Here is a 13,376-nt window from a genome sequence, read left to right on the forward strand (position 1 = left end):
GGGCTGGGTGTGGGGCACAGGCCACTGAGAATGGAGAAGTCAGGGACCGAGGAGGCTGGTGTGGGTAGCAGGGGACTCGTTCCTGGGCCTCTCCGAGGCTGGTGCAGAGGTTCCAGCAGGGCACACGCCGAACAAGGGGGCCGGGGATGTGTCACCACATGGGGACACTAGGGATATTCCACTTAAAATCCTTGGGGGGCTGGCCAGGTGTGGTGGCTCACGCCTGTAATCTCAACACTTTGGGAGGCCGAGGCGGGTGGACTGCTTGAGCCCAGGAGTTCAAGACCAGCGTGGGCAACATGGCGAAACCCAGTTTCTACTAAAAACACAAAAATTATTGGGGCATAGTGGCGGGCGCCTATAATCCCAGCTACTTAGGAGGCTGAGGCAGAAGAATTGCAGAATTGCTTGAACCTGGGAGGGCAGAGGTTGCAGTGAGCCAAGATCGCGCCGCTGCACTCCAGCCTGGGCGACAGAGTGAGACTCTGTCTCAAAAAAAAAACCACAACCTTGGGATTTTAAATGCGTTCAGTGAGTTTTTGAAGAGGCTTTTTACAGAAGGCATGCACTATTTTTTAAAACTTTTTTAAAGGCAAAAAATATTAGTAGAAGGTGACATGCTGTGCCCTATCACCAAAGAAACATTTGGGAGAGAATTCTAATGCTAAGGAGCCAGGGCTCCCAGCCCACCCACTTCTAGGCGGATGCACGTGCACATGTGCACAGGGCTGTGTGGGTCAGGTGGGCTCCAGCCACGCTGTGAAGGCAAAACCAGAAACACAAAAGGCCCCTCACGAGGGGACTCCTTAAACAAAGCATGCAGTCCAGCAGACTGTGAGATGTTTCGCAGCCATCAAAGACGGACGATGACCACAGGAATATGTCTGTGGATAAGGAACGATCTCCAGGCCAGACTGTTACATGAAAAAACAAGCTTACAGCACCATGCGTGTGTGTGCGTGTACGGTATCTGTATGAACCTCTGTTTACAAAGGATAGTGTGGATGACATCATGACTTCTGGAGGGAGAAGGAACGATGGATGCTTGTTGCCTATCGAGGGAACGGGGAGGAGCCAGCAGCACTGCCCTGGCGCTCAGTATGTGCCAGGTGTCACATGAAGCCTCGTCCACATGATTCTCATTCAACTCCCAAATCTGCTTCCTTTCTGCCCGCTGCCCTGAGCTCCAGACTGATAATTCGAGTCTCCCCCATGACATTTCTAGGGTGTCTGCTGGAGGCATTTCAAACCTGACATATGCAAAACAGAGCTCAAACCAGTATCCCCTCGCCTCTCCCCCAAATCAAAAAACCGTTTTTGTATCTCAGTCAATCTACCACTGGTAGCTCCCAGGTTGCTCACTGCCAAACCTAGAAATCACTCTTGTCTTTTCTGCATCCAGAAGTCCGTGTCCAGCTCATCAGTGAGGCCTGTTGGCTCCACCTCCAGTATTCGCCCCAAGCCTGTTCACTTCTCCCCAAGTCCCTGGCCAGGTCTGAGCCACCCCCATCTCTTGCTGGGATGCCTGGCCAGGCCCCTCACAGTCCCTGCTTCCCCCTCCAGACAGGGGACCATCTGTCTGTTGGGCTCTGACGTGTGTGTCCTGCCCAGCCCCTCAGGCCTCCACCTGGAGCAGCGGGCGGGGGAAGGGGTCGCCCACCGCTGCCGGAAGTCGGTGTAGAGCAGCCTGTTGGGAAACCCTTGGCGGCAGATCCGGATCCCCTCCAGGACCCCATTGCAGCGCAGCTGGTGTAGCACCAAGAAGGCATCCATGACCCCTGGACATGAGAGGGGAAAAGGTCAGAGGCCAACAGGCACACCCGCAGGCCCCAGAGAAAAAGCAGCAGTGGAGACCCTGCGAGGCGAGGGGGAAGATGTACTGAGCCTCCTGGCCTCTGCCCTGTCACCTTCCCACAACGGCCCCCCAGCCCCAGCCAGGCGAGCCCTGGGTGACTACCTGGGGTTTTGTTCTCGTTAGGAACAATGCAGCGGACGAAGTGGGGCTGTGTGGCCCGCAGGTTGGTCATCAGCTTGTTGAGGTTCTCCTGGTGGCAGGCAAGAGTGAGGGAAAGGCACAAAGGGGGCAGAGAACCAGAATTGGATGCCGCAGTAGTCAGGACCGAGACGGGAGCAGGGCCCTAAGTGCCCTGTACTCTTGCTCTTTCACTCTCATTCTGGTGATGGGAGACCCTTCGCCATCTCCCATCACCACCACCGAAGTCTTCACTCCCCTGCCAAATCCCCGTCCCTCCCAGAGTCCAGGGCTCCCACCCCTTCCCCCGCAAACCCTGCCCAGGCAGCGTAGGGACGGGAAGCAGCACAGACTTGCTGTGATGTTCACGTGGAGAGGAGTTAAACATCACTGCAAGTCTTAACAGCTGCCCGCCCAAGACACAGGGGACAGGGCAGGGGGTGAAGGGCAGGGCTGGAGGCTGCCAAGAGTGAGGGTCTACCTGGGGCCCAGATGGGGCCTCACCTTGTGCAGCTGGGACACCGTCTGGAACGATGCTGCCTTCTTACGCTTCTCTTTCACCCCAGACTTGGGGGGCTCGGCTAATAGAGACAAGGGGCCTGGTCACTCCAGGGAATGTCACTCTGTGGACCCCTGTCAGAGCAGAGATCTTGTCCCTCAGTACTCACTGGAGCAGGAGCCCGCATAGTTCTCATAGAGAGTTGCCAGGAGCCTATTCTGTGACTTCTGGAAGATGGGGACCACTGTCTCATTCAGGGGATCCTTGTTTTTCTCCAGCCAGCCCACGATGCTGTAAGGCACCTGGAGAGACCAGACAGGTGCTGAGCCCAGGTGGGGGACTTGGAGCAGGGAGGGAGGAGCCTGGCTGAGGGCTGGGGCTCCAGCAAGCACCTACCACGCCCGCGTAGTGGACCACCTCGAAGTGGGCCTGGTACTTGCGCTTCTTGTCAGGCCGAGGCTGCTGGAAATTGGGTGACTTCCCCGCGTGGTTGTCGTAGAGCTTGGCCCGGAAGCTGGCATCTGAGGCCTTGGGGAACATGCATTCCTCCTCCAGGATGGACAGGATGCCCAGTGGCTGGGAACAGAGAACGAGCTTGAAAAGCCACCATCAAGCCAGTCCATCCTGGAAGGACTGAACCCCTGTTCCCCAGGCCACCTCCCTTATGGGAGCCTTCCCAGATCCCCAGCCTCAGCCATCTGCCCGGTCAGACACCAGACCCACTCCAAGAACCCATCTCCTAAGAGAAAAGTTTGTGGCTTGGCTCCAACCCCTCCTGCAAAATCTGCAGCACCAAGTTGTCATCGTCACTTCTAACGGCAAACCCAAGCTGCCATCGCTGTACCCACTCTCAGCCCCGCCACAGCCATGGCTCTCACACACAAACACGGGGTAAGTCCAAAAAGCCATTAAGGTCACATTTTGGCTTCCTCACTCACTAGCTGTGGGGCCCTCCGACATCACTAAGCCTCAGTCTTCTAACCTGCAGAGTGGGAAGATGCATGTCTTCAGTGCTGATACAGTATTTAAAAAGCTGTCAGGACCTAAATGCCCAGCCGTAGGGGACTGCAGAAATGCATTGCATGAAACCCATCCACTGCATGAACTACTCTTGCCATCAGCAACATTCAAAATACATTTTCAGAGAAAAGGTATGATATGAATGAAATCTGTGTCTATAAAAGAAAATGGATAGGCCGGGCGCGGTGGCTCACACCTGTATTCCAAGCACTTTGGGAGGCCGAGGCAGGTACATCACTTGAGGTCAGGAGTTCGAGACCAGCCTGGCCAAAACGGCGAAACCCTGTCTCTATTAAAAATACAAAAATTAGCTAGGTATGGTGGCACATGCCTGTAATCCCAGCTACTTGGGAGGTTGAGGCAGGAGAATTGCTTAAACCCTGGAGGTGGGGGTTGCAGTGAGCTGAGATGGTGCCATTGTACTCCAGCCTGGGCAACAGAGTGAGACTCCATTTCAAAGAAAAAAAAAAAGGATAAAGGATTTTGAGGAAATGAACCTAAGTGTCATGTGACTGACTGTGGTAGGAATGGGGAGAAACGTTTTTTCCCCTGCCAATTTTTCAAATTTTCTTTCTTCCATTCTTTGTACAATGGGTAAATATACATAATATTCCACAATCACAAAAACAAGGAAACATACCCTGCCCTGCACCCAGGGCAGTTCTAGGGATCCAGTGAAATTGTGGCTGCAAACAGGGCCTTGTGAGCTGCAGAATTCTGAGCACCCAGGAGGAGCTGTTGTCCACAGTACTGGGATGCATGCATTCGCATTGCTCACATGCTCAACTCCAACACACCCATTCACACACGTGCCCTTTCACACACAAGCACATAAACACGCTGTCACTATTACACTCACATATGCTTACTGCAGCACAGTCACATGCTTCCATGCACACTTGCACAGGCTTCCATGCAAGCCATGGTCATCCATCCCTGCTTGCTCACCACACACACCCTCCCTTCCTCGGAGTGACCTTGCCCCGACCCCCACCTTCTCGATGAGGTCGATGCAAGGCTGCAGGTCGAGGCCGAAGTCGATGAAGACCCAGTCGATGCCCTCCCGCTTGTACTCCTCCTGCTCCAGCACAAACATGTGCTGGTTGAAGAACTGCTGCAGTTTCTCATTGGTGAAGTTGATACACAGCTGTTCGAAGCTGTTGAACTACAAGAGGGAGGGGCCTGGCTCAGCAGATGGGGAAAGGGAGGCCCGGGGAGTGGCATGAGTTCACCCCCAACTTCCAGGCAGAAGGCCAGGGCTTCTGCCCCCACACCGGCCCACGTCCTCTACCTTGGAGAGAACATAGCCCAAGGTGAGGGTCTGCCCTCACCTCAAAGATCTCAAACCCAGCGATGTCCAGAACCCCGATGAAGAACTGCCGGGGCAGCTTTGTGTCCAGGGTCTGGTTGATCCGAGACACCAGCCACCTGAACAGCCGGTCATAGGTGGCCTTGGCCAGAGCCCCTACAGCAAACACCACCTGGAGGTGCAGGGAGGCTGGGCTGGGACCTGGCAAGGAGGGGACCCTGCCCGGCTGTCCCCCATGGGCTTAGCCTGCAGGCAGCTTACCTGCTCCACACTCTGGCCCTTGGTTACATACTCATTCCCTACACGCACCCGGGGGTGCAAAAGGCCTTTGAGGAGGTCCCCACTGCTGACCCCCATCAGGTAGGCAGCCTTGTCAGCACCTGGCAGGGCACACGAGTAGGGTAAGGGAGGAGGACACCACCATGGGCACTCAGGGGCTCTACTGCCTCAGGCTGGGGCTAGGAGAGGGAAGTTAAGAGGCGTCAAGTTCAGGGCTAGCAAACAAAGCCTCAGGAGAGTAAGGGTTTGAAGCTGAGGAGACAGGGCCAGGTAAGGCTGAGGTTAAAGGTTGTGGACAAGAGTTGGGGTTAACCATCATGGACAGGATGTTTGAGGTCTGGGTCAAGGTGAAGGCCAGGTCAGGGCCCCTCACTCTCAGTGCCATCAGCCTCCGCCTGCTCCTCCCGCTGCTTCTGCTTGAACTTCATGTTGCCAAAGTGCAGGAGGGCACCCACGATCTTATAGCAGGCACACTTCTCATCCACACTGAAGCCCAGGATGTCCATGGCATGCTGGGGTAGGGGGAGAGAGTTCAGAGAGGTCTGGGCTTTTCCAGGGTCCAGCCAGGCACTGCCCCTGGACCATTCATGCAGCTGGGGGCACCGGCAGTGCTCTCCAATCCCACCACAGGCACCCACACAGCTCCCCTCCCACCAGAGCCCGTACATCAGTGGCGATGAGCTCCTCCCCATCATTCATGTTGTCCACCGTGATGACGCCCTGGCTGCAGAAGTGGTAGTCATAGGGGTTCATAGACAGCAGCAGCATGTCTGGGGACGTGGGACAGAGAAAGGCAGGTCAGGCGGTGCTTACCGGCTCTTCTCCCCACAACAATTACAGCATAGGGGATCCTGGGGGACAAGCTCAGCAGGAGTCTAGGGCCCTCCCAGAGGACCTCATCTCCCACTCTGGGGCCTAAGTTTCTCATCATCACCTCCGCCAAGGCTGAGGGCACTGAGAGTGAGGGGCCCTGACCTGGCCTTCACTTTGACCCTGGCTTCTCTTTGTTTCTGGCTCTCTGAGGAATGAACCACAGTCCCCACGTCTCACTTATCTTTTGACAGTTGCTCATGGCCCACTCTGGCCCAGATCCCATGCTAGATGCTGGGGCACAGGGAGGACCAGACTCTGCCCTCGAGGGGCTTGCCAGGGAGGAGAGCTGGGCCTAGACAGTCATCAGTCTGCCTTGGGTACTGGGTGGGACCTCTCTAGTCTCAGGACAGCAGGTGGGGTTTAGGGCTTAGGTTTCTGGAGGAAGCAATAACACGCTGGCAGGTTGCTGGAGCTAAGACGACTGTTCCCTAGCAGGAAAGTAACCAGAAGTCCCAAGAAAGAAGAGAGGCCACAGACCCCAGGACAGGGAGGGAACGACCACCAGGGCCTGGCCTGATGGGGGCCAGGAAGCGCCAGGCAGCCCCTCCGGGTTCTTACTCCCACCCCCTTCATTGTACTGCCCCTCACCCTGCAGCTCTGGCTTCTTCCCTGAGAGGATCTGGTAGTAGACGTGGTAGCTGCGCTCACCGGGCAACTGGAAGATCACCCGTGACTTCTCCAGGAGATCTGGGGAGAAGGGGCGCCGGCCTGCCATCTCCCACACCTCCCCAGAGTGGACGGACGTCCCAAGCGGGTGATGCGGAGGGAAAGAGGGGGGCAGGGAGCGTGCAGGGGGGCTGCGTCTGCACCCGCCAGCGTGGGCGGGGAGGGCGTCTCTCCTATGCCTGCGTCATCACATGAGCCGTATTGTCTGTACCTGTGTGTATCTCTGGCCAGATGGGTCAGTGTGTGTCCTCGTGTGTGTGGGGTGAGTGTGGTGTCTGCATGTGCAGGTTTCTGTTGGTGTGTCAGCGTGTGTGCATGTGTGGTCAAGCCTCTGTGTGTGTCTGTGTCTGTTTACGGGTCAGGGTGTGAATTACAGCCTATCCCTATCCCCGTCACTGCCTGTCTGTGCTCATCTGTCAGGACCTAGCCATGCAGCCCAACGTGGGGAGTGGCCAACGTGGGGACCCCTCTGTGTCCCTGGCCCCCTTGAGTGTGGCCTAGGTGCCTGGGGTCTGTGCAGCTGGGTGATACTGGGGCACTTCCCAGCGGGGCGCCTGGAAGGATGGGGCACTCTGAGTATAGCTGTGCAGCTGGGGCAGGAGGGGCGTGGGCCAGGTCTGCCCTCTTGGTGGCCAGAGAGAAGACTGGGGACAGGCTAGGGGTGCAGTCACAGGAGCCTGACTGGCCAAATGAGGATGAGTCTCCATCCTCAGGTGACAGGATCTAGAGAAAGCTTTCAAGCAGAAACAGGATATGACCAGCAAAACTATGGCCGTGTAGAGGAGAGGAGGCTGGAGACCAGGCAGAGGCTGGGGTGATGTTCTGGTGATGGGTGAGGTGGCCTGAGCTGGGTAGCAGCCAGGGAGTAGAGAGAAGTGCCTAGAGCAGGCGGGAGCCCAGAAGTCGTGATGACGGAGGCCAAGTTGCGGTGGCCGGGCTCAGGCCCTGCCCGGGGCCTCCTTCCCCTGCACCACCCACAGCGGGCTGACTCACAGCTGTCAATATCCGCAGATGCCAGCTTCCCAGAGGGACCAAAGTGAATGCGGATAAACTTGCCCTGTGGGCAGAGAGGAGCCCTCAGCCAAGGGGCACAGCCAGCGCTGTCCCCACCTGTACCCGACCTGCTGCTGGCGGCCTGCCGCATCCCCACCGCCCCTCCCACCTCGGCCACTCACAAAGCGGGAGGAGTTATCATTCCTCAGGGTCTTGGCATTGCCAAAGGCCTCCATGGCAGGGTTGGCCTCGATGATTTGATCCTCAAGGGTGCCCTGGGGTGGTGGGGGTGAGGGGTCCGTCAGCTCTGATGCCTACCCACCAGGAGGCCAGAGTCCCCCGTGGCCCCTCTGTTGTGCAGAGGAAGGGGGCACCCCCAGGCCTGCCCCGTTCACTTTGGCCCCATACTCACCCCAGTCTTTGTTGCCAGAAATTGCTGGGGGAAGAAGATAGACAACATTGGAGGGCGAGGCCTCCGGGGCAGGGCAGGGCAGGATGGGGCGGGGTGTCAGCGGAAGGCAGCGGGCAGCAGGACGGGGGTGGACGTTAGTCACCCGAATGCGTGGCCCCCACCCTCCGCCCCTTGGCCTGACCCTCCTCCAGCTGTTAGGAGGCAAAACGCTGGAAAGTGGGAGTGGCACGGCCCCAGCCAAGTCTCCACCTGCAGCCTCCTCTGCCCCAGCCTGGCCTCTGGCCGCCCTTCATTTTCCAGTCTCCACGCAGTGGCCCTGCTCCAAGCCCCAGGGGCCTCCCGACTAAAATATAGGGTCCTCCAGAGCCCAGTCCACGTGCCCCCTCCTCTAGGAAGGCCTCCTGGCTGCTCCAAAGCTGGAATAGACCTCTTTCTGGTCTGAACCTTCCTGCCCTAAACTCCCGCTATGACCTTACACACCTCTCCTTTGTAATGCAATTGGGTGTGTCTTCATTGTATGTCTGTCTGTATACCTACCAGTGCTCACAATGGCCCTGCCAGCTGCCAATTATTAGCCCTAATTTGCAAATGAGGAAACTAAGCTTGGAGCAGGGAGTGGATCTGCTCAAGGCCACACAGCAAGTCAGGAGCGGCAGGGCAGGTACCCAGCCTCCTGCCTCCCGGACGCTACAGCTGTCCTGTGTGGCACCCAGAGGGACTAACTGAATTGAGCAGATCCTCCCTCTCTCCATCCTAGCCTCATCCTCACCTTCCCTTCCTTTTCCTTTCCTTCTTTTCCCTACCCCGGATGCTGGGAGCCACGGAAGAAAGGGAGAGAAGGGAAGGAATGGATTCTGGAGGGAACAGATACGCTACCAGGGACTTTGTGGTCATTCATTCACCTCTAGGGAGCCCAAGAGTTAAAATAACCCACAGAGACATCGGGCAGGGGAGGTGGGACCCCCGCCCAATACACTCCCATCCAGTGCTTTTGTGCAGGGCTCTCTCTGGCCCGTTTGGCCAAATTTGGGGCCAAGGTAAGGGGAGTTCAACCTTTTAAGGTCCTGCAGCCATGGCTCCTGCGGGCAGCCTCTCCCACCCCTCCCTTGCCTGACCCTCTCCGCTGGGCTCCACTGTCCCAGCTCCTTTCTGCCCAGGTGCTCCTCTGCCCTTCCAGCTGTGTCCCTGCCAGCTCTGACCTCTCCCTGACATCTCTTCCTGTCACTCGACCAACCCAACTTTCTGTTACATCCCCAGAGACCTTTTTCAGGGTTTGGAAGACAGGGCAGGAAAGGGAAGGAGGAAAAAGGACCAAAAAGTCAACAGCAAAAACAAAACAAAACAAAACTGAAATGAAAATCAAAAATCAAGACAATCAAACGGGTAAAAAGGAAAAGGCAAAAAAAAAGAAAGAAAGAAAGAAAGAAAAGAAAGAAAAAAAGAAAGAAAGAAAGAAAAAAAATAGGGGAAAAAAAGAAGAAAGAAAAACACCCAGAATAAAGCAAGGCTCAACAGGACCAGGAGCAGGGACTGGGCGGGGAGGGAGGCCTCAGGCTTCTGGAAAGAAAAGGCCGCCCATCTGGGGATAGCCACAGAGCTCTGAACACCTGGCCCCAAGGCTAGGGATGAAATGTTAGGCCTTAAAAACAAAAACAAAAAAACTGGGCCCCATTGTTTCAGAAATTTCCAAAAAACTGTACAGAAATCACAAGGCACAAAATTGCCCTGCCAACCCCGGCTGTTGGGAACGCCCAGTGCCCTCCATGCCAGCCAAACTCTGTGTCTAACATGTCAGTGGCAGGTAACTGTCAGGGAAACCAAGACAACAACACTTAGTAAAAGCAGCCCATCTAGTAAACTCTTTCAATATATGAAGGTCACAATGGAAGATAAAAATTACACAAATTTAGAAACGGCAATGTGGTCCCACCCCTCCGTGTTATCAATGGAAATGCAAAGGCAGGCGTGTCAGGTGGCCACAGCCTTTCTGGTCAAGCCTTGCTCAGGCCAGAGTCCCCCACCAGGGTGGGAGGCTCAGGCAGGGCTCAGGGTTCTGGGGAGCAAAGTTTTTAAAAAGGAAAAAAAAAAAAAAAGGAGAGGAAGAAAGAAGAAAAAGAGCGAGAAGCAACAGGGATCATGCCCGAGTGGGCAAGTCTTACGGCCTTCTTGCCCGGCCCGTCTCCCAGGGCAGCGACGATGGCAAAGTACTGAATGACCCGCTTGGTGTTAACCGTCTTACCGGCCCCCGACTCTCCGCTTGGACGACACAAACATAAGTCACCAGTGCCCATCTTGCCTAATTCTCCCCCACCCCCAATGCCTCATCCCTCAAGCAGAGGCCCCCACATCTCCTTCCCCCCAACTTGAAACCCCCAAGGATGGATCAACCCTCAGAGGTGTACAAAGCAAGCCAGTGTAGACCACCCCTGTGAGATGACAATACACGATTATGCCACCGTCCACTAAGCACTAACTCAGTGCCAGGCACTTTACTCCATCGGCTCAGTTTCGGCTCAGAAAACCCTGGAAGGCAGGCTCCATTATCACCCCCACTTTAGGAACAAGGAACTGGGCGTCAGGAGTTCTGTGGCTGTCCCTGCTGTGTGCCAGGCACATATATCAACTCACTGAGTCATAACTGTCTGTGGTAGGTAGGGTTTTTAATTTAACTTTTCATTTTTTTTTTTTAAAGATGGGGTCTCGCAGCTGGTCTCAAACCCCTGGCCTCAGGCAATCCTCCCGCCTTAGCCTCCCCAAGTGCTGGGATTACAGGCGTGAGCTACCGCACTCAGCCAGGCCCGTCTGGGTTAAAGGCACTTGCTTTTTTTTTTTTTTTCCTTTTTTTTTGAGATGGAGCCCAGGCCAGAGTGCAGTGGCGCAATCTTGGCTCACTGCAACCTCCACCTCCTGGGTTCAAGCAATTCTCCTGCCTCAGCCTCCTGAGTAGCTGGGATTACAGTACTCAGTAGCCACCATGCCCGGCTAATTTTTTGTATTTTTAGTAGAGATGGGGTTTCACCATGTTGGCTAGGCTGGTCTCGAACTCCTGACCTCAAGTGATCCACCCACCTCAGCCTCCCAAAGTGCAGAAATTACAGGCTTGAGCCACTGTGCCCAGCCAAGGCCCTTGCTCTTAACTGCATGCATGCAAGCACACTCCCACTGAACATTGTCCATATTGGCCTGACTGGTCAAGAACCTGGCATGTAAGAAGAATTCTACCGTTTTCCCACAGAGGCAACAGAAGGATCAGAGGTAAGATTCGGATGTAAGTAGATGGTGAAAAGGAAGACGGGCAGAGGAATTTTCCTGCTGCCCCTCAGCCAGAATTAGAACCCCAGAAGATCAAGGTAGGAGACTCCAGGCCCCAGGGAGAGGAGGTATGGGGCTGGTGGTCACTCCATTTGTGGGTGTGCCCTCCCTATCCACCATCAAGAACACATCTGTTCAGAATCGGGGCAGAGAATGTGCTCAGGCCTAATTTAGCTTCAGCTGGGACACTAGCTCCAGGTGGTAAAAGCCCTGCCCTAAGCACTTTGGATTCAACCCTGGGAAATGACTGTGGTACCGCCCTCTTTCTGCCAGATGGCCAGCATTTCCCACCCCACCCCCAGAGCCCCTCACTCACGTGATCAGCATGGACTGGTTGTCGCGGTCTGGAGGAAAGGGAAGGGGATAGAGAAGTCGGCCAAGGTGCCGGGCCAGCCACAGGTCAAACACCTTGGGTATCCATAGCCCTGGGGTAGACCCCACTACCCAGAGCCAGGAATGGGAATGAGTGAGTGGGGCTGTCCCTAGTGGAGGTCAGCTCCCATGCGGAGGGACAGAACGGCTGGGCGACCATGTCCAGCAGCGTCAAAAGGGGGGCAGTGCCAGTGGGGGAAGGGGGTCCTTTACAGAGGCCTCCAGGGACCAAGGTCGGGGTCTGGGGTTGGGGGGAGTCCAGGCGGCCCTTACTGCGCAGCATGTCATTGTAGGCGTTGTCTGCCACCGCATATATATGGGGCGGGGCCTCCGAGCGGCGCTTTCCTTTGTAAGCGGCCACCACGGAGGCCGTGTAGACTGGGAGCCATTTGTAGGGGTTGATGGTGACACAGAAGAGGCCGGAATAGGTCTGAGGAGAGAGTATAGGTAGGGTTTTTGTTGTTAGTTGTTTTTGAGATGGAGTCTTGCTGTGTCTCCCAGGCTGGAGTGCAATGGCATGATCTCAGCTCACTGCAACCTCCACCTCCCGGGTTCAAGCAGTTCTCCTGCCTCAGCCTCCCAGGGTAGCTAGGACTGCAAGTGCACACCACCACGCCTGGCTAATTTTTGTATTTTTAGTAGAGAGGGGGTTTCACCATGTTGGCCAGGTTGGTGTCGAACTCCTGACCTCAGGTGATCCGCCTGCCTCAACCTCCCAAAGTGCTGGGATTACAGGCATTGGCCACCACGTCTGGCCTACTGGTAGGGTTTTGGGAGGGATAACCTAAGTTCCCATCCCCAGGCCCCAGTCTTCAGAAGACTGTGACCCCTGCGATATTCCTCAAGGAGCCACTTGACTTGCCACACCACACCCTCTGTGGCTGTCCTGGCCTCGCCCCTGACTCGTGCTCACAGCCCTGCCCTAGCCCATGCCCACGGCCTCCATAGTCAGCAGCTGACTTCTAGACACGCCGGCCACCAGTCCCCCGGAGCAGCAGGGGAACAGCTGCTCCCCTAAGGTTCCAAGGCCCAACCTCCAGCCCCGCCCCCAATGCTCACAGCCCCGCCTCATCGCTCACAGCCCCGCCTCACCGCTATGGACCCGCCCCATCGCTCACAGCCCCGCCCCACCGCTATGGGCCCGCCCCCAGAGCCTCACCTCCAGCCCCGCCCCACACACAACCCCCGCCCCGCCCATGGCCTGGGCCTGGGGCTCACATAGATCATCCAGCGGGCATAGCGCTGGCGCAGGTTGTGCAGCACAGAGGCCTCATTCAGGTGCGTCATCATGGCCATGTCCTCCAGTAAGTCGAAGCGGGGCGGGTTCATGGGCTGCAGCTCAGCCTCACGCACCATCAGCACCTACCAGGCAGACCGTGGCAGAGGTGAGGGGACCGGAAGGAACGGACCGACCTCACCTGTCACCCCCACCCACATACCCAGAGTGCAGATCCTGCTGGCCAGGAGGCCTAGGGACAGAGAGGCTAATCTCAGGAAAGGGGGAACGGAACCTTCTGGTCTTTGGTCTCCACGGTGACTCTGCCCCCAGTAGCCTCCGACTTGACCTCGGCCTCCACGTAGGCGTCCTGTTCATCAGGCACCCAGACTCGCTTCTTCCCTGGGTTGCAGAGAGAGCACTGGACTCGGAGAGGGGCTGAGGCACCTCCAG

At 56.4% G+C, this 13,376-nt stretch overlaps 1 protein-coding gene across 1 annotated transcript in view; it reads right to left on the bottom strand.

The window, feature by feature from the left end:
* Positions 1–13,376, bottom strand: part of MYH7B (myosin heavy chain 7B) — a 45,969-nt gene that overhangs the window by 9,417 nt on the left and 23,176 nt on the right. Inside the window, exons 6-24 of the mRNA XM_025400170.1 lie at positions 13,219–13,325; positions 12,926–13,069; positions 11,981–12,137; positions 11,652–11,679; positions 10,183–10,279; positions 8,024–8,047; positions 7,794–7,886; positions 7,612–7,675; positions 6,541–6,639; positions 5,746–5,849; positions 5,453–5,591; positions 5,062–5,180; positions 4,823–4,972; positions 4,486–4,656; positions 2,868–3,047; positions 2,641–2,773; positions 2,477–2,553; positions 1,958–2,045; positions 1,661–1,778 (exon numbers count right to left, since the gene is read on the bottom strand). Of these exons, the coding sequence (XP_025255955.1) occupies positions 1,661–1,778; positions 1,958–2,045; positions 2,477–2,553; positions 2,641–2,773; positions 2,868–3,047; positions 4,486–4,656; positions 4,823–4,972; positions 5,062–5,180; positions 5,453–5,591; positions 5,746–5,849; positions 6,541–6,639; positions 7,612–7,675; positions 7,794–7,886; positions 8,024–8,047; positions 10,183–10,279; positions 11,652–11,679; positions 11,981–12,137; positions 12,926–13,069; positions 13,219–13,325 (2,092 nt within the window). The remainder of the gene's footprint in view (positions 1–1,660; positions 1,779–1,957; positions 2,046–2,476; positions 2,554–2,640; positions 2,774–2,867; positions 3,048–4,485; positions 4,657–4,822; positions 4,973–5,061; positions 5,181–5,452; positions 5,592–5,745; positions 5,850–6,540; positions 6,640–7,611; positions 7,676–7,793; positions 7,887–8,023; positions 8,048–10,182; positions 10,280–11,651; positions 11,680–11,980; positions 12,138–12,925; positions 13,070–13,218; positions 13,326–13,376) is intronic.

The sequence above is a fragment of the Theropithecus gelada genome, chromosome 10 (genome assembly GCF_003255815.1).
Source record: "Theropithecus gelada isolate Dixy chromosome 10, Tgel_1.0, whole genome shotgun sequence".
In the NCBI taxonomy this organism is placed as follows: Eukaryota; Metazoa; Chordata; class Mammalia; order Primates; family Cercopithecidae; genus Theropithecus; species Theropithecus gelada.